Source organism: Trichechus manatus, unplaced genomic scaffold, assembly GCF_000243295.1.
Source record: "Trichechus manatus latirostris isolate Lorelei unplaced genomic scaffold, TriManLat1.0 scaffold00057, whole genome shotgun sequence".
NCBI classification, from domain to species: domain Eukaryota; kingdom Metazoa; phylum Chordata; class Mammalia; order Sirenia; family Trichechidae; genus Trichechus; species Trichechus manatus.
In genome coordinates this window covers 13,419,935-13,439,797 of record NW_004443993.1, presented here as the reverse complement: position 1 = coordinate 13,439,797, position 19,863 = coordinate 13,419,935, and the positions used below count along the sequence as shown (strand labels likewise).

At 40.4% G+C, this 19,863-nt stretch overlaps 1 protein-coding gene across 1 annotated transcript; it reads left to right on the top strand.

The window, feature by feature from the left end:
* The first annotated feature begins 19 nt into the window (after window positions 1–19).
* On the top strand, window positions 20–19,527 carry LOC101341333 (zinc finger protein 345-like). Its single transcript, XM_023733305.1, has 4 exons — window positions 20–2,106; window positions 14,486–14,612; window positions 15,654–15,804; window positions 16,143–19,527. Exons 1-4 carry the CDS (start codon window positions 2,104–2,106, stop codon window positions 18,142–18,144), a joined length of 2,283 nt encoding a protein of 760 aa, XP_023589073.1. The 5' UTR covers window positions 20–2,103; the 3' UTR covers window positions 18,145–19,527.
* Window positions 19,528–19,863: the final 336 nt, after the last annotated feature.

The following is a 19,863-nucleotide window of genomic DNA, read 5'->3' as shown; positions in this document are numbered from 1 at the left end:
TAAGCGCTCGGCTGCTCACGGAAAGGGCGGGGGTTAGAAACCACCGTCCTCGGAGTGGGAGAAAGATGTGGCAATCTGCTTCTGTCAGGATTACAGCCTTGGAAACCCAGTGGGGCAATTATATCCTAAGCAGTAGGGTTGCTCTGAGTCGGGATTGACTGCACGACAGGGGTTTAGTTTTTAGTTTAATTGTTATATGGCTTTGACAGAGATGAAGTAGTAAGAAACTGAATTTCCACTCTAAGGCGGAAATTTCCTTCACAATTGTGCCAAAGACAATATGGCCAACCTGATATGGCTGAACAAAGTTAACATAGGAGACAAGCAGTTTACAGAGATCACACACCCTGTGTTTCTCCAGGATCCTAAGCGTGGATAGAGACAGGAGCTGTGTTGGATTAGATGCTAATGAGGCAACCGTAATATCTGCTACCAAATAGCCACACTGAATAGGTTAGGGGCTTCTTGCAGTAAAAAAGCCGACATATTTGCAGTATTAGAGCAACAAATATTGGCACTGAGGGCAAAATGAGAGGCGTGCGTTATGGAAGTATTCAACATATTACAACACATCCTGATGAGCCACACTACCGTGTTGGTAAGTGTGCCTCATTTTTAAATTATTTTAGAAAGTGCTCTTATTTGGATAAATATGAAAAGTGCAACTGTTGGAAAGTGTTGATTTATAGGACACAACTTTGAACATGGAGAAGTGAAAGGCAAATTGATGAGTAATGTGTATAGCATTTGTAATATAAACAGAATAAATTTGTGTTTAAAGCAAATGTTATAATGTAGAAAGAAAATAATATGTGTATATCTAATCTATTGAAGGTAAGAGGAACAAAAGGCTGCTGTTTTACATAGAGGAAAAGATAGGAGTAAATATATAGGTAATAATCAGGCAGGAGCTGCAGGTATTTGAAAATTGAAATGTGTAGTTTTCATTGTCCTATTTGGGAAAACATTGCTAACTCTAAAGTCATTAACGTAATTTATGTTTGTAATAATTAGAATGGTAATTCACTGGAGTTGCTATTATGGAAGCAGTCTTGTTATTTTCTTTCAGTACTAATAACCACTTACTCCAGATCGATTTATTTAAACAGTCTGTTTTTCCTCACTGCATTTTCTCAAATCTGATTTTCTTTCTTCAGGTTATCACTGCTTGGGATTGGCATTTAATCTTTGTAATGCCCACATATCTCCCCGCCCCCCGAAGATAACAATCCCACGTAGAATGAAAGCCATATATTTTACTTTTGGTAAGAAGGTATTGCATAGTCAGGATTCTGTGTCGGTCTGTACACAGAGGGAAAAAAAATGATCTCCAAGGGAAAAAAAATGCTAATTGAAAAATTCAGAGGAAAAATACTGATCACGTTCGACAGTGATATAAATGAAATGAGAATTAAATATCAAGACAGTTAACTGCACATAATAAAAAATCGAGTCATGGTGGCTTTCTTGACCAGACTTGAAAAATTTGTTCTCCCTGACAATTCACCCATGTTAATATCAAATATAAATGTCTGTATGGATTTAGATGAAGCAGAGATACCCAGATAAAGCCACAGTCAGAGATCAGGTGGAAGTCAGGTTCACATTTTCTGCCCTGGCCAGGTACAGATGCTTCCCATACTCTGGCATGAGGAAATTGCTCCATCTGTGATTTCCTTGCCATAAGGTTGAAAACTGTAGAACTGCATGAGGACTGAAGATACTCTCAAGGCTGAGCAATGCCTTGAGCCTGGGGGGAAGCCCTACCCCGGGAAAGAGCTGAAGCCAAAAACCTGTCACTCCCTACATAACTCAACACTGTGTCCCTCAACCTGCACCCTCATCTTCCATTTCAGGTCTCAAGTGTGACTCGGGAAGAATTGGTCCTGTCTGGGCGGCCTGGGACCAAGAGCTGCCATCTTATACATCTGTAAATCACCAGTAAGGATTCCAATTGCTAACTGCCTGTGTAGACAAAACATTATTCATCTGCTTCCAGACTGCTAAGTGGCCTTGCCTCCACTCCCATTGCTCTTGCCTTAACTGGCTTTTTGGGCTGTAGAGAGGACATTCACTTAGACTTCGAGAGGTTGGAGGCAGGAAATGGTGAGTACCACAGAGAACTGGGTAATTGTTAGCATAAAGGGGTGAGGCTAAATATGATTTGTTGGGGAACAAGCTTTGTACTTCCAGCTCTGTGCTTGTACGATGTAAAATGTAGAAGAGACCAAGGTCTAAATCCTAAGAAGCAACATTGTCACGGGGCTCTTCCTCTACATATGTGTGGTTTTTAAGCTTTGAATGCCTAGGTCACCTTTCTTACTTCTAAGTTGACACCATGGGACATGACCACCCCCACTCTCGGCCTTGGTGTTGTGTGTTTTTTCTTTTTTTTTCGATTGTGCGTTAGGTCAAAGTCTACAGAGCAAATTAGTTTCTCATTCAACAATTGGTACACAGATTTTTTTGTGACATTGGTTGCAATCCCCATGATGTGTCAACAGTCTCCCTTTCCCTACCCTGGGTTCCCTGTTTCCATCCATTCATTTTTCCTGTCCCTTCCTTCCTTTTTGTCATTGCTTTTGGGCAGGTGTTGCCCTTTTGGTGTTGGAGTCATGACTGAACTTCGCAGCAAGTTCCTAGGTTGTGTTATGGTTTGTTTTATAGACTAGTCTTTGGCTGAAGGGTGAACTTTGGGAGTGGCTTCAGTCCTGAGTTGAAAGGATGTCCAGAGACCATAGTCTTGGAGGTTCCACCAGTCTTTGGGAGACCAGTAAGTCTGGTCTTTTTTTTTTTTGTGAGTTTGAATTTTGTTTTATAGTTTTCTCCGGCAGTGTCTGTGAACCTCTGTTGTAATTACTGTTGGTGGCCAGTGGCAATCAAGCACCGTCTACTTGTTCTGGGCTCAGGCTGGTGAATGCTGTGGTATTTGTGGTCCATTAGTCCTTTGAATTAATGTTTGCTTTTTGTCTTTGATTTTCTTCATTCTCCTTTGCTCCAGATGGGATAGGACCAGTAGCTGTACGTTAGCTGGCCGCTGGCAAGCTCTTAAGACCTCAGATGCTACTCACCAAATTGGATGTAGAACATTTTCTTCGTGAACTATGTTATGCCAGTTGACCTAGATGATTCTGCAACCATGATCCCCAGCCTTTAGCCTCAGTAACTCAGTATCTCAGGCTGGATGAATGTATCTGTGAAGCTTCTGGAAACCCTTTTGGTGTAGTGGTTGAGAGCTCCGGCTTCTAACCAAAATGTAGGCAGTTCGAATCCACCTGACGCTCCTTGGAAACTCAATGGGGCAGTTCTGCTCTGTTCTTTAGGGTCGTTGTGCGTCGGAATTGACTCAACAGCAACTGATTTGTTTCCATTTTTATAAAGCTTCTATGATTTTGCCTTTGTCAAGTTGTATCTTATATTGTGTACTGTCTTTCTCTTCATCAATGTTAGCGCTCACCTACTATCTAGTTAGCATTTCCCTTCCCTTGTAACCATCAAAGGTTGATTTTTTCAGTGTGTACATGTTTACTTGAGTTTTATAGTAGTGGTCTCATAAGCATTTGTCCTTCTGTGTTTGACTTTATTTCACTCAGCATAATGCTCCCCAGATTCATCTCTGTTGCAAGATATATCACGGATTCATCATTGTTCCTTACTGTTGTGTAGTGGAATTCGGAAACTATCGAACAGTATCGTTAATATCACACATAAGTAATGTTTTTTGCTGAATGTTATTCAAAAGTGGTTGCAGCAGTACATCAACAGGGAACTGGCAGAAATTCAACCCTGATTCAAAAGAGGACATGAAACAAGGGATATCGTTGCTGATGTCCGATGGATGAAGGCTGAAAAGAGAAAATACCAGAAAGACGTTTACGTGTGTTTTATGGACTATGCAAAGGTGTTTGACGGTGCAGATCACAACAAATTATGGAAACCATTGTGAAGAATGTGAATTCCGGAACACTTAATTGTCCTCATGAGGAATCTGTACTGAGACCAAGAGGCAATCGTTTGAAGAGAACAAGGGGATATCACATGGTTTAAAGTCAAGAGAGGTGTTTGTCAGGATTGTATCCTTTTGCCATACTTAATCTGCATACTGAAGAAATAATCCAAGTAGCAGGAGTATATGAGGAAGAACGTTGCATCAGAATTGGAGGAGGACTCATTAACCTGAGATATGCAGATGACACAACCTTGCTTGCTGAAAGAGGACTTGAAGAACTTGCTCATGAAGCTCAAAGACCACAGCCTGCAGTACGGATCACAACTCAACATAAAACAAAAGTACTCCCATCTGGACTGATAAGTAGCGTCCTGATAAAGTGAGAAAAGATTGAAGTTGTCAAGGATTTCATTTTACTTGCATCCATAATCAATGCGCCTGGAAGCAGCAGTCAAGAAATCAAACGACGCATGTTGTTGTTGTTAGGTGCCATTGAGTCAATTCTGACTCATAGTGACCTTATGCACAGCAGAACGAAACACTACCCACTCCTATACCATCCTCACAATTGTTGCTATACTTGAGCCCATTGTTACAACCACTGTGTCAGTCCATCTCACTGAGGGTCTGCCTCCTTTTTGCTGACCCTCTACTTTACCAAGCATGATGTCTTCCTGGGACTGATCCTTCCTGATAACATGTCCAAAGTATGTGAGACATAGTCTAGCCATCCTTGCTTCTGAGGAGCATTTTGGCTATACTTCTTCCAGGACAGATTGTTCATTCTTTTGACAGTCCATGGTATATTCAATATTTTTCGCCAACCCCACAATTCAAAGGCGTCAATTCTTCTTCGGTCTTCCTTATTCACTGTCCAGCTTTCGCATGCATATAAGGGAATTGAAAACACCATGGCTTGGGTCAGGCTCACCTCAGTCCTCAGGGTGACATTTTTGCTTTTTAACACTTGAAAGCACTCTTTTGCAGCGGATTTGCTCAATGCAGTACATCTTTTGATTTCTTGACTGCTGCTTCCGTGGGTGTTTATTGTGGCTCCAAGTAAAATGAAATCTTTGACAACCTCAATCTTTTTTCTTTTTATCATAATGTTAGTTACTAGACCAGTGTGAGGATTTTTGTTTTATGTTGGGGTGTAATCCGTACTGAAGGCAGTGGTCTTCGATCTTCATCAGTAAGTGTTTCAAGTCCTCTTCACTTTCAGCAAGCAAGGTTGTGTCATCTGCATAATGCAGGTTTTTAATGCATGTTCCTCCGATACTGCTGTCCCTTTTTTTCATATAGTCCAGCGTCTCGGATTATTTGCTCAGCATACAGATTGGATAGGTATGGTGAAAGGATACAGCCCTGATGCACATCTTTCCTCACTTTAAACCATGAAGTAGCCCCTTGTTCTGTTCGAGCAACTGCCTCTTGATCCATGTACAGATTCCTCATGAGCACAGTTAAGTGTTCCGGAATTCCCATTTTCCGCCATGTTGTCCTTAATTTGTTTTGATCTACACAGTCGAATGCCTTAGCGTAGCCAATAAAACACAGGTAAACATCTTTCTGGTATTCTCTGCTTTCAGACAGGATCCATCTGACATCAGCAATGACGTCCCTGGTTCCAAGTCGTCTTCTGAATCCGGCTTGAATTTCTGGCAGTTCCCTCTCGATATACAGTTGCGGCCACTTTTGAATGATCTTCAGCAAAATTTTGCTTGCATGTGATATTAATGATATTGTTTGATAATTTCCAAATTTGATTGGATCGCCTTTCTTGGGAATAGGTGTACATATGGATTTCTTCCAGTCTGTATTCCAGGTAGGTGTGTTCAAAATTTCTTGGCTAGCGAGTGAGCACTTAAAGCGCTGCATCGGTTTGTTGAAACATCTCAGTTGGTATTCAGTCCATTCCCAGAGCCTCGTTTTTTGCCAATGCCTTCAGGGCAGCTTGGACTTCCTTTCAGTCCATTACTGGACTTTCGTTACCATCAGTTCCTGATCATAATGTTACTTCCTGAAATGGTTGAATGTCGACCAGTTCTTTTACATACAGAGAATTTGTGTATTCCTTTCATCTTATTTGGTGCTTCCTGTGTCGTTTATATTTTATCCGTAGAATCTTTTAGGATTTTAACTCGAGGTTTTAATTTTTTCTTTGTTTCTTTCACTTTGAGAAATGCTGAGCATGTTCTTCCCAAGTGACGCATAGCATTGGGCAAATCTGCACTAGACCTCTTTAAAGTTTTCAAAAGCAAAGATGCCACTTTAAGGACTAAGGTACACCTGACCCAAGCCATGGTGTTTTCAGTTGTCTCATATGCATGTGAAAGCTGGATAATGAATAGGGAAGACTGAAGAAGAATTGATGCCTTTGAATTATGGTGTTGAGGAAGAATGTTGAAGATATGGACTGCCAAAAGAATGAACAGCTCTGTTTTAGAAGCAGTACAGCAAGAATTCTTGTTAGAAGCAAGGATGGCAAGAGTTCATCTTACATACTTTGCATGTGTTATTAGAAGGGACCAGTCCCTGGAGAAGGACATCATGGTTGGTAAAGTAGAGGGTCAGTGAAAATGAGGAAGACCTTCATCGAGATGGATTGACACAGTGGCTGCAACAGTGGGCTCAAGCATAACAATGATTGTGAGGATGGCAGAAGACAAGCAGAGTTTCATCCTCTTTTAGGGTCACTATGAGTTGGAACTAAATTGACACCTGACAACAACCATAATTTGTTTATGCGTTCATCTATCTGTTGATGGTCACTTGGGTTGTTTCCTCTTTTTGCTGTTGTGAATAATGCTGCAATGAACATGGGTGTGCAAATACAGATTCATGTGACAGCTCCTATGTCTATAGGGCATATTCCTAGGAGTGGGATTGCTCTCGTTTTGTATTTCTAGTTCTTTTTAAGGAGGCTCCATATTGTTTCCCATAGTGGTTGTATGATTTTACATTCCCACCAGCAGTGCATAAGTGTTCCAGTCTTTCTGCAACCTCTCCAACTTTTGTTATTTTTGTTTTTTTTTAATTATTGAAGTACTGCCGGTGTGAGATGGTACGTCAGTGTAGTTTTGATTTGCATTTCTCTAATGACTAATTATCGTGAGCATTTCCTCTTGCGTCTGTTAGCTGCCTGAATTTCTTCTTTGGTGAAGTATCTGTTCATATCCTGTACCTATTTTTTATTGGGATTTTTTGTCCCTTTGTTATTGAGGTGTTGCAGTATTGTATGGGTTTTAGAGATTAGACCCTTGTTGGATATATCGTAGCCCCCAATTTTTTTCCCATCTGTAGGTTCTCTTTCTACTCTTTTGGTGAATCTTTTGATGAGCATAAGTGTTTAATTTTCAGGAGCTTCCAGTTATCTAGTTTATCTTCTGGTGTTTGTGCATTGTTAGTTATGCTTTGTATCCTATTTATGCCATACTTAGGGCCCTTAGCATCATCCCTATATTTTCTTCCATGATCTTTATAGTTTTAGGTTTTGTATTTTGGTCTTTTATCTATTTTGCATTAGTTTTTGTGTATGGTGTGTGGTATGGGCCCTGTTTCTTTTTTTCAGAGATGGACATCCAGTTTTGCTGGCACCATTTGTTAAATACCGTCTTCTCCCCATTTAATGGACTTTGGACCTTTGTGAAGTTCAGGTGACTGTAAGTGGATGGATTTATGTCTGGGTCTGCATTCTGTTCCATTGGCCTGTGTGTCTGTCCTTGTACCAGTACCAGGCTGTTTGACTTCTGTGGCTGTATAGTAGGTTTTTAAGTTAGTTACTGTGAGACCTCCTACTTTGTTATTTTTCTTCATTAACGATTTGCTTATTTGGAACCTTTTCTCTTTCTATATAAAGTTGGTCATTCATTTTTCCATCTTGTTAAAGAATGCTGTTGATGTTTAGATTGGGATTGCATTATTTCTGTAGATTACTTTGGGTAGAATTGACATTTTCACAGTATTGTCTTCATATCCATGAGCATCATATGTTTTTCTTTTTATGTGGGTCTCTTGGTTTCCTTCATTAGTGTTTTGTACTTTTCTTTGTATAGGTCTTTTATGTCCCTGGTTAGATTTATTCCTAAGTTTTTTATCATTTTTGGGAGTGTTATAAATGGTAACGTTTTCCTGATTTCCTTTTCGTAGTTTTCTTTACTGGTGTACAGGAATCCAACTGATTTTTGTATGCTGACCTTGTGTCCTGCTACTGTGCTGTATCTATTAGTTCCAGTAGTTTTTTTGTGGAATATTTGGCGTATAGTGTATGTAGTATCATATCATCTGCAAATAAGCATAGTATTCTTCCTTTCCAAATTGATTGCCCTTTACTTCTTTTTCTTACCTTGTCTATTTTTTCCTCATGTTTGTCAGTTTTTTGCCTCAGTTCTTGGAGAATTCTGAGTATTAGAGATTTGAATTCCCTATTAGGTAGTTCTAGTGTATTTTCTTCCAGAGAAGAATCTTCTGGTGTTTTGGACATCTACTGGAACCAACCTGTCCTGTTTTTGTAAATGTTTTGTTATTGTTTGCTGTCTTCGGGGCATTCAGTACTTGTTTTTCTCGTTTATTGATTGTAGATGTGTTTGTTTTGTCCTTTTCTTTAAAAAAAATTTGACTATGTTTGAGCAGGCAGACTGTGTTCTATGTTGTTTACTCGTCTTTGGGCACAATACTTTTCGCCTCCTTCTTCAACTGGCAGGGTCAGTTACTCAGATATCGTACAACAGGGCATGTCTAGCTGAAGAGGAGTTACTGGGACGGATTGTGGCACTTACTACAGCCACCAGAGCTGGTCAGTAATCAGTGCAGGGCAGGTTCCTGTAGGCCGTGCCTGTGCTGCTTGGTGTTGTGATGTCAAGCTTATGGTGCAGGTAGGCAGGATGCAGTGGGGAGATTGTTATGTGTGGAGCTAAGATGGATATGGGAGAGAGGAGAGAGGAACAGGAGCCAAAAACATACAAACAATAAAGAATGCTAGGGGAGCTTGGTGTTGGAGTGGAGAGATGAGAGACTATGAAATGGAGAAAAACAGAAAGGGGAGGCGAAAGAAAAGAAAAGAATGAATAAATAAGAATCGGAAAGATTAAAGAACCGCAAAGTTCCTAGGGATCCTACCGGTGCAGCTATGAGCTCTGGGGAGTTGCTCTCAGGTGTTGCAGTACAACCTGGCTAGAAGGCGTAGAGGTATGCAACGCCAGGTATTCACGGAACAAAGAGAAGGAAGATACAGAGAGATGAGAAACTGAGCAATGAAGAAAGAAAAAAGGGGAAAAGAAGAAAAAGAAAACAAAACATTAAAAAAAAAAAAAAAGGACCCCAAAGAAACAAACAACAACAACAAAAAAAAACCAACATAAAAAGAATGCCCTCAGGGATCCCTCTACACGTTTGTGGAAGCTGAAGGGGCGTCTCCCTGCCACACAGCTCAGCCTGGCCAGAACGGGCTCCCAACTCAAGAGAAGGAAAAGAAAGCAAACAATTCAAAACAAACGAACAAAAGCCCTGGGATCCCACCAGCATGGCAGCCCAAACACGGAAGCAGCTCCACACTCGAACGGAGCTCCACAGCCCCTCAGGAAGAAGCAAAGATGGTGCATGGAGCGAGGTACTTGAGCTAAAGGAGGGGGAGGTGGGGAGAGGTAAGGAAGAAATAAGAAGTGGAAAAAAAGCAACACCAGCAGCCAACAAATGGCACTCAGACAGCCACCCGTTCGGGTGTGTGGAATCCAAGCAGCCACTGTTTCCTGGTCAAGAGACTGTGGCTGCGGGAAGCAGAGGAGGCAGAGTCAGGCTGAAGAAGGGTTGGGGGTGGGAAAGCGTATATCACCAATTTCCGGTTGTTTTGTCTCCCGCTGGAATCTCTGTGAGGCTGCTTTCTCGTACCCCGTTTGCTGGTCTCCGATAGGAGTTCAAGATGGCGGATCCGCGCTGCATTAGCTGGTAGGGGACCTCTGCATGAATCTCTCCCCGGTCTCTGTTCTCTGTCAGTTTTCTCACTCCATTTGGTGCTTGGTTGAGTTCTTAATCTTTTCATTTGATGTTTTACGGTTTCAGGATTGTTGTATTCTCTGTTCGGCTTAGTTTTTCAGATCTTTGTTGTGGAGGGACGGCGTGGTGCTTCTGCCTAGAGCGCCATTTTGCCGGAACTCCTCGCAAGAGATTGTTTTAAAGAAGATCTTAACCTAAAGTTGTTTTGGTTTTAATCCCCTTTGGTTATACAGGAGCACTATTGATGCAGTCATACATGGGTGTAGAGAAAGGAAGCAGCATATAGTCGTATGATTGGATTTTAGTGTTCTAGTGAGCCTGATCTTCTCAATTGGCACCTTCACAGATATTTCACAGCTCTTCTCCTCCTTCTTTAGGTGAGACCAAAATCCTAGATGGGATTGCAATTGAGTCCTTCCCTTTCCCCATGTCATTTAGACTCTTTAAAATCCCAGTTGGTTAAAGATCTGTTGAAATAGTTCCCTTTGAGGACTTTTTTCAAGGAGAACAGAATGCTTTGAGTGTATTTTAAAATGGCTACTTTTCCCTCCCCTACTGGCAGCACAAGGGGATTTTTCTCCAGTCATCACAATGAGCACTTAGTAGGGCTCCTGGAGCTAAAACTCAGGAAAGTGAGGGGGCCTCCCTGACTCGGCCCTCGAGTGGATTTCGTGCTATTCATCTTTAAGTTTTTCTGCCCGAGTACTGGTATCAGCAGCAGCTTCTCATACGTAGCTTTTTCTTGTGTAAAATGTCGTTCTCTGTATTTGCCTGTGTGTTCAATTTCAGGGGAAGCATTTTGCTCTATGACTTCAATTCTCTGATAGATCTAAGAAGAATTGTTGATTTTCAGTTTGTTTAGTTTTTTTCTTATAGTGGACAATAGTAATGACTTCCAAGCTGCATGCCAGACCATAATAAATGTGTAGTCTGCTTTTTTCTGTCATCAGTATGTCTTTTATTTTCATGTTTCTCTCTTTATACTCTTCCTTTATGCTGCTTTTAATTTTCCAGTGTCCCAATTTACATTTAGCTTATTGCTAATCAGCCTTTTTTGTTTTCTTGGATTGAGCTATGTTTCTTCCTTCTGCTGGGCATGAAGGCCATTGGAGCCCTTTGGATCCTGTCTCTACATTGGGACTTGTTGAAGCGGACAAGCATCTGAAATCTTTATTGTTTATTTACTGTCTACACCCATACTATTTAGGAGTGTGAGCATTCACATATTTCTATTTTCTTCACTGCTGTATCTGCTGTGCCTGCATGAAGTAGGTTCTGTGTAAATTTTACCTAAATCACTTTAATTGGCTGAAGTAGCTGGTGATAAGTACTTTAGAGCAAGATTTATGCCTGAGAAACAGAACTTTTATGGGAGGAATATCTCAAGGTTGTCTGAATTGAATATGATGTTTCCTTTCTCTCCTTGGAATAGTGTATAGTCGGGCTGTAGGGTATTTATATTGTTATTGTGGAAGAACAGCCAGAAGAGCAAAAAAGTGTATGCATATACACAGAAGCAGAGTTGTAAGGAATTAGGTATCAAATACAAATGAGCCCTGCATTCTGATCCTAGCTTGTCCAGATTCTAATTGGGCAACTTTGAGCTTATGGTTCTTTCTTTATTTTCCTCAGGTAGCTATAAACATATTTCAAATAATGTGTGTTTAGTACTGTCATCATATGTGGTGTGTTACGGTTTTTGAAAAGTATTTTCTGTATTGTACTTAATAAATTCAACATTTTGTTGTTAATATATATTGTAGTAATATGTGATCATGTGTGTCTGTGAAAAAGAGGAACATCCTCAACGAGATGGACTGGAACAGTGGGTTCAATAATGTGATCAAAGACGACAGCCTTCAGTATGGATTACACCTCAACATAAAACAAAAATCCTCACAACTGGATCAATAAGCAACAGTATGATAAACAGAGCAAAGAAGTTGTCAAGAATTTCATTTTATTCGTATTCACAATCAATGCTCATGGAAGCTGCAGTCCAGAAATAAAATATTTCATTTCACTGGGTAAATCTGCTACAAAAGACCTCTTCCATGTGTTAAAAACCAAAGATATCACCTTGAGGACTAAGGTGCACCTGACCGAAGCCATGGTGTTTTCAGTGGCCTTATATGCATGTGTATGCTGCTCAATGAATAAGGAAGATCTAAGAACTGATACCTTTGAATTATGGTGTTAGCAAAGAATATTGAACATAACATGGACTGCCAGAAGAATGAACAAATCTGTCTTGGAAGTACAGTGAGAATGCTCATTGGAAGCAAAGATGTCGAGACTTTGTCTCACATACTTTGGACATGTCATCGGGAGGGACCAGTTCCCGGAGAAGGACATGCTTGGTAAAGTAGAGGGTCTGCAAAAAAGAGGAAGACCTTTACTGAGATGGATTGACACAGTGGCTGCAACAGTGGGCTGAACCATAACGATTGTGAGGATACTTCATGACTGGGCATTGTTTCATTCTGTGGTACATGAAGTCACTGTGAGTTGCAACTGACTCGACGGCACCTAACAACAATAGCAGTATGTGTTAGGATTTTTCATGACTTTAAAATACATAACCGGGTTACCTGTAATGGAGGAGATTTTGGGGTTTTGTCGATGGAAACTTGTTTTAACATCATTGTACCAGGAATGATTGGGGATGACGTAGACAGCTTACATCACCTACTTCCATTCCAAGAGGAGCCTTCCTGTTTTACAGCTGCTCAGCTGTTCAGTGTAGTGTTAGCATTGGAAGTGTTATATAGCAGCCTTTTGTCTCCTCACCGCATGTGGAAGCCAGTCTGTTGAATCTGTTTCTCAGAGTCTCATCCTTACACTTCAGGTGGTTGCAGACATCAGGCTTGAAGTAATCATTTGGTCACGTGGCTTTTATGGACTGCCAACATAAAAAATTTTGAAGTAGAATCTCCACCTGGCAGGTGTGTAAGTTTGTTAGGAGTTTTGGGCGATTTAATGGGTAAACCCTGTACGCTTCAATTAACTTCCTTACAAAATGGGAATCTTAACCTGTTCTTCATGGTCAGCAAATACAAGACCATGCTGTTAAGCCCTTTGCAGATATAAAGGTTGTAAAATTGGCTTTGGGGCAGTATTTGACCTCCTCCAACCCCACAAGGGCGAAGGAGAACCAAGATCAACAGCCCAAGGCTGATTCCTATGAGGTGGAGGTCAGACAAACCCCCGTCTCTGCCATCCTTACCAACTCTGACACCAATCATCCCTCCCACAGCACTGTCTACTGGGTTTGATAATTCATCATGATGGCCACACAGAACTCAAAGGCCGTACTCACGATTATGGGGCTCGTTGTAAGGGGAGTAAGTTACAGTTCAGGCTGAAGAACACTCAGGGTACAGTTCTTCCATCAGGATAGCCTCTCCCAGCTGTGCTCACAGGCACACCTCTCCCTGGCCCTCAGTGTCTGCCCAACGGCACTCAGCTTTCTCTCTCTGTGGCCAGAAAGCCCACCGTATGGTGTCCTGCTGCTGGGTTTCTCCTGCTGGTGTCCCCTTCCTTAGGGGTGGTGGGCTCCTCTCTTTGCTCTTCAGTTGGCTGTCTTTAATACAAAACTGACCAATCCTTTTGGTAGGCCGTGATTACCGTATCACTCAGTCGTCTGGGTGGGAGTTACAAGACCATGGCTAGAAAGGCCACACACAAAAGTAATTAATCCATCGCAGGGGTTTTTGTCATCTTAATACATTAGAGTGTGCTTATGTGGGTTTCTCGGTGTCCGTTTGTTCTGTAGAGTGGTCAATTATAATCAGATTAAAAGTTTGATAGTTGTGTGAAGATCTAGAATTTCGTGTTCACTGTCTTCTCACCTGCCCTCTGTTAACTTTTCAATCCCCTTGCCTATTTCCATGAAAGAGAGAGGATGACAGTGCAACTTTTGAAGTATTGAAAAATTGGTAATAGACATGTAAAAATTTATAATTCTTAGAATAGTTTTTCTCAGGTGGTCTTGTCACCTTTGTTGACCTGAGTTACCAGTTGTTTTGGTAGGCCTGTCATGGCTATTGAGGGACACAAGGAAAAACCACCAGTCCGTCAGTGTTTCCTAGATATTAATATCCTACTTGTTTTGTTGACTGTTCTGGTGGGTCTTATGGAAGGCAGTAAAATTGTTTTTTTTTTTTTCCGCAAATGATGATGTGAATGTGGAAATAGCCCTTTCATTTGTAGAGGGTTTCTCCTTTCTGCTTTAGTTCTGGTTCTTCTGGAACATAAATATACAGAGAGATGAGGCCGGAATTGGTCAGTGTCAAACTGTGGACAGAAAAATTCAGTGTTTTAGAAACATATTGTTAAACTTATGAGATAGGATGCCAAGAGTCAAGACGTAAATGTAGACAGCAAAAGGAAGAGCCTAATGGCCAAACTCTAGAGTAGAACACAGAGAGTTTTGTGACTTTTCTGTGAATTCTCTGGTTCCCTGCACTAATAATCTCACTTGAGCTTTCACACACATTGTGGAAGATGATACCTTGCTGATCCAGAGTATGTGGGTTATTTTAGGACTCAGTGGTGTTTGAGGATGTGGCCGTGGACTTTACCGAGGAAGAGTGGGCTTTGCTGAATTTTGCTCAGAGGAAACTCTACAGAGATGTGATGATGGAAACCTTCAGAAACCTGGCCTCGGTTGGTAAGGAGGATTTCAGTTTTCTTTTTCATTAGTGAATGAAAATATTGTACTAATGGACCTTGTTTCAAGGTTTGGGTTGAGGAATGGGAATACATTGGAACACCTGACAAATGTTCACTGCCCTCATGGAGCTTAGCTCTGGAGTCGTTCCTCTGAATGCAAAAATCTGCACATTAAACTGAGTTTGTATCTCTTCTTTTTAAAATCTTTGAGGGTCTTTAGGTGTTGGAAATGTGAGCACTGGCTTGGGAGGTCTGTGAGCACTGGCTTGAGGGGTCACTTTGGACACGGAGAGATTTGTGGATTGGTACCTCACTAGAATTTTACCGTGTTTATTACAGATTTGATAGAATTATTTTGTGGTAAATAAACTCATAACAGTCCATCTATAGAGACTCTGGTGGCCAAAGTATTGTCACATCAGATCTCGCACTGGATGCAATGTCAGGGAAATTTTGCTTTATACTGTCTTCAAAATCTGCCAATCCCCATGAAAACCATGTCACCCACACCCACTTGTTCTCCCGGGGAAAGACCTAAGGAGAGTTGAGTTACTCTTTCCTTATTCAGAGCCATCGTGTCAGGATGCACTAGGAAGGCAAGAATCCTTTGAAGGATGAACCCTGCATGGAGGGAATTACATTTGAATAAATCAATTTGAAAAAGTTTTGGTTTGAGGAGGCTAAACTTCCACATATACTTGAGCTTATTATTGTTTCCCTTTCCATCAGTATTCTTACACCTTCTATATTCAGGGAACAGATCTCCCTTATTTCTCTTTTAACATTACCATTGCACACATGCATTGTTTCCCGTACCTTTCTACTGTGCTTTCCTGTACACCCTATTTATGACAGCATTACTTTCAATCATCAAGAAATAATTTCTTAGTAAATTGCTTACTGTTTTGACCATTGCGAAAATCCCAGAATATCCATATGCCTCAGTGTCATTCTTTGCTCACAGGTGCCTTCTTCCTTATAAAATCTCCTTACCATTCTGTTTCATATTGTGAAACTATAATTAAAATTATTGGATCAGTTTCTCAAAAGGTTGATAAAGAACAAATGGTGTCCACTGAACATTTAATAATGCGATTCATGAAGAATAACTTCCAGTATACCATTTTAGGAGAAACTTGTGAATTCCATGGCTTTGAAGAGCAGTGTAACAACCAAGGGAGGCATATAAGGTGAGTATCATTCCTATGAGTGTGAACAGCACCTTATCATAATGTCATAAGGTATCATGATGTGTGTGTGTACAGAACTAAAATTTCGTGTTCATATAATTTCACAACACTATATGTTCATAAATACGAATGAGATATTGAGTACTTGAAACCTTTCACTCATATGCAGGTATTATAACGCCCCATTATTTAGAATGTAACAATAATAGAATTGACTTCTAGTAGACAATCTGTTCAACGTGAGATGACTCAGAGCAGAAAACATACATATTTACTGTGTACTATAATTATTTTCTGGTAACAAACAATTCAAGCAACGTGCTGTCCCTTTTTGACAGATGGCATACAGATGAGAGTCTCCATGAAAGTAAAGAATGGAAAGAAAAGGAAAAGAAAGAAGGTAATCAGTGTGTAAAACTTTTCAGCAAGATTGCATGTCTTACCGGGCTCAAAAGAACTCTTGCTAGAGAAAATCCTTCTAAATGCTGTGAATGTGGAAAAGCTTTCCAGTATCATTCTTCATTTAAATGTCACATCAGATCTCGCACTGGATGCAATACCTATCAGTGTAAGGAATGTGGAGTGGCCTGTAGTTCCTCTTGCCTAAGCACTCATGTAAAAACTCTCACTGTAAAGAATATTTATAAATGTAAGGAATGCGGTATCGCTTGTAGTTGTTCCTCATCCTTCAATACCCGTGAAAGAACTTACAGTAGAGAGAGGCTTAATGAACGTGAGGAGTTCGAGAAAGCTTTTGGTCAGTTCTCAGCCCTCATTGAACATAAAAAAATTCAAAGTGGAAGGCAATATTATCATAAGGATTATGTGAATACCTTTAGTTTTTCCTCATCCCTCAGTAAGCATATTAGTATTCATAATGGAGTGAGTCCTTCTGAAAATAAGGAATGTGAGATAGCATTTAGTAACTCCTCAGAGCTGACTAACCATTTAAGAACTCACAGTGGAGTGCAGCCTTATGAATGTAAGGAATGTGGGAAAGTCTTTAGTTGTGCTTCATACCTCACTGCACATGTAAGAATTCACAGTGGTGAGAGGCCTTATAAATGTAAGGAATGTGGGAAAGCCTTACGTTATTCCTCATCTTTCAGTAAACATAAAAGAACTCACAGGCAAGAGAGGCCTTATGAATGTAAGGAATGTGGGAAAACCTATATTTGTGCTTCACACCTCACTACACATTTTTTAAGAACTCACAGTGGAGAGAGGCCTTACAAATGTAAAGAATGTGGGAAAGCCTTTAGTTGTTCCTCATCCCTCATTACACATACAAGAACTCACAGTGGAGAGAGGCCTTATGAATGTAAGCATTGTGGAAAAGCCTTTAGCCAGTTCTCAAACCTATTGAATCATATAAGAACTCACAGTGGAGAATGGCTTTATGAATGTAAGGAGTGTGGGAAAACCTTTAATGAGTCCTCAAACCTGATCAACCATATAAAAACTCACAGTGGAGAGTGGCCTTATGAATGTAAGGAATGTGGAAAAGCATTTACCCGGTCCTCAGACCTCACTACACATACAAGAATTCACAGTGGAGAGAGGCCTTATGAATGTAAGGAATGTGGGAAAGCATTTATCCAGTCCTCAACCCTCAGTAGGCATATAAAAACTCACAGTGGAGAAAGGCCTTATGAATGTAAGGAGTGTGGGAAAGCATTTACCCGGTCTTCAGCTCTCACTACACATATAAGAATTCACAGTGGAGAGAGACCTTATGAATGTAAGGAATGTGGGAAAGCATTTAGCCAGTCCTCATCTCTCACTACACATACAAGAACTCACAGTGGAGAGAGGCCTTATGAATGTAAAGAATGTAGGAAAACCTTTAGTCAGTCCTCACACCTGATTAACCATATAAGAACACACAGTGGAGAGTGGTCTTACAATTGTAAGGAATGTGGGAAATCTTTTTGTAATTCCTCAAGCTTCTGTAGACATGTAAGAAGCCATAGTGGAGAGAGGCCTTATAAATGTACGGAATGCGGAAAAGTCTTTACACAGTCCTCATCTCTCACTCAACATAAAAGAACTCACAGTGGAGAGCGACCTTATGAATGTAAGGAATGTGGGAAAGCATTTAGCCGGGTCTCAAACCTCACTAGACATATAAGAACTCACAGAGGAGAGAGGCCTTTTGAGTGTAAAGAATGTAGGAAAGCCTTTAGTTTGCGCTCAGCCCTTACTAGGCATATAAAAACTCATAGTGGAGTGAGGCCTTACAAATGTAAGGAATGTGGGAAAGCATTTATTCGGTCCTCAGCTCTCAATACACATATGACAATTCACAGTGGAGAGAGGCTTTATGAATGTAAGGAATGAGGGAGAGCGTTTAGCCAGTCCTCATCTCTGTCTGACATACAGGAACTTGGAGTGGGAAAAGGCCTTATCAGTGTAAGGAATGTGGGAAAGAGGTACGCCTCAGCTTTCACTCACTATATAAGAACAGTGAAAACAGGCCTTATGAATGTACGAAATGAGGGAACATCTTCAGTTCTCTCTCGGCCACTTGAAAATGTGGAAGAATACACTGAGGAGAAGTATATATTGCACATATGACAGGTCCTACACATGTCAAAGACTAGGGAAGTCTTCAGGGTGCGTACTTCTTTTGGACCTGTATAATACCTTACATACTGGAGAGAGTTGGACTAGAAGCAAAGAATGTTTTCGTTTGTAGCACATGACTTTGGATAAGTATCACAATGTTAATTTGGTTCTGTTGTATAAAAATGGCCTGTAATACAAACTCTCATCAACCCGTGGAGTCTTAACTTTTATGGTTTCTTTTTACTCTATTGTTTTTTAAGATTTTTATTTATATTTTTTCTTATTATAAAGCAGTATGTTCTTGATATACAGAAATTGGATTTTAACAGGAATTTGGGAGGAAAAGCAAAAATCACTCAGAATTCTACCAATCTTATTATTTTGTGTTTTTTTTTAGTCTGCTGTGTGTGCAAAGTAGTCACTTCCTAAAAAATCTGAATTGTACATCGTGTGTAGTGTTACATTGGAAATTTTTTCATTGTCTTTTAAAATTTTCCAGAACTACTATGTTTCTTACTTTATGAATGGGAAAACTGCACAGAAAATTTTAACTCACATCCCACCATTTCATAAAAATGTCCCTCTCAAATGGTGCTGTGAGAAGCAGGATTTTCATTGAAGGAGGGCTCACATTGAGGTTACGTGGAAATGGTGGACCTGCACAGACACACAACCTGATCTAAATTCAATGGAACTTGTGGCCAGCTCAGTCCTTTTGGTAATTTTGTCATTCAAGGAGAGTACACTAGGCCAGGAGTTGAGGCTGCAGTTGCTGGACTGGGCTGGATTGGTGGCTGCTTATGTACCTGGGGTATATACCTGCTACAAGGCCTGTAGGTTTATAGAGAGCTGCTCTGCCCCGTGGTGACCTAGGATCTTTTTCTTGACTTCTCATGTAAGTGGCTTGGGAAATGGTGGTAGTAGGTAGCAAAAATCTTCAAAGTAGGCCTCCCATTGGCCGAATTGCCCTTTCAGAATCATTTTTTGGACTTCCTTGGGCACCGTTGTTTGTGTACCTTGGTAATAGTGCTACATTGTGGAAATAGTGAAAGAAGAGAAATGGTGTCAGTGTTCAACAGGGAGTTTTTAGATAATTGTTTAGCTACATGTCACAGTGTTGTACTACTATTAAATGTGTTTCTTTAGAAAAATTTAGTCCACAGGAGGTAAAACAATCATAAGTTTTACTTGTGATGCACAGGGTATAAAAGCATTTACATAGTGGTGGCCGTTTTATAAAATACTTATGTATATGGACAAATCAGCTTGTGGAAATTTGTCTTAAGGGTGGGACTAAGTAATTTCTTTTGTCATAAAACCAGTACCAAAATGAAAATATAAAACAGCTCCCTCTACAAAAAATTCACTAGTACTGACACTTTTTAGTCATGAATCTCTGGCACTTGTCCATATACGTCATGCTGTATGTATTTTTTGGATTGTGGCTACTGTTATTTAGCGTAAATGAGTTTCAGATTTATGCAGGTTAAT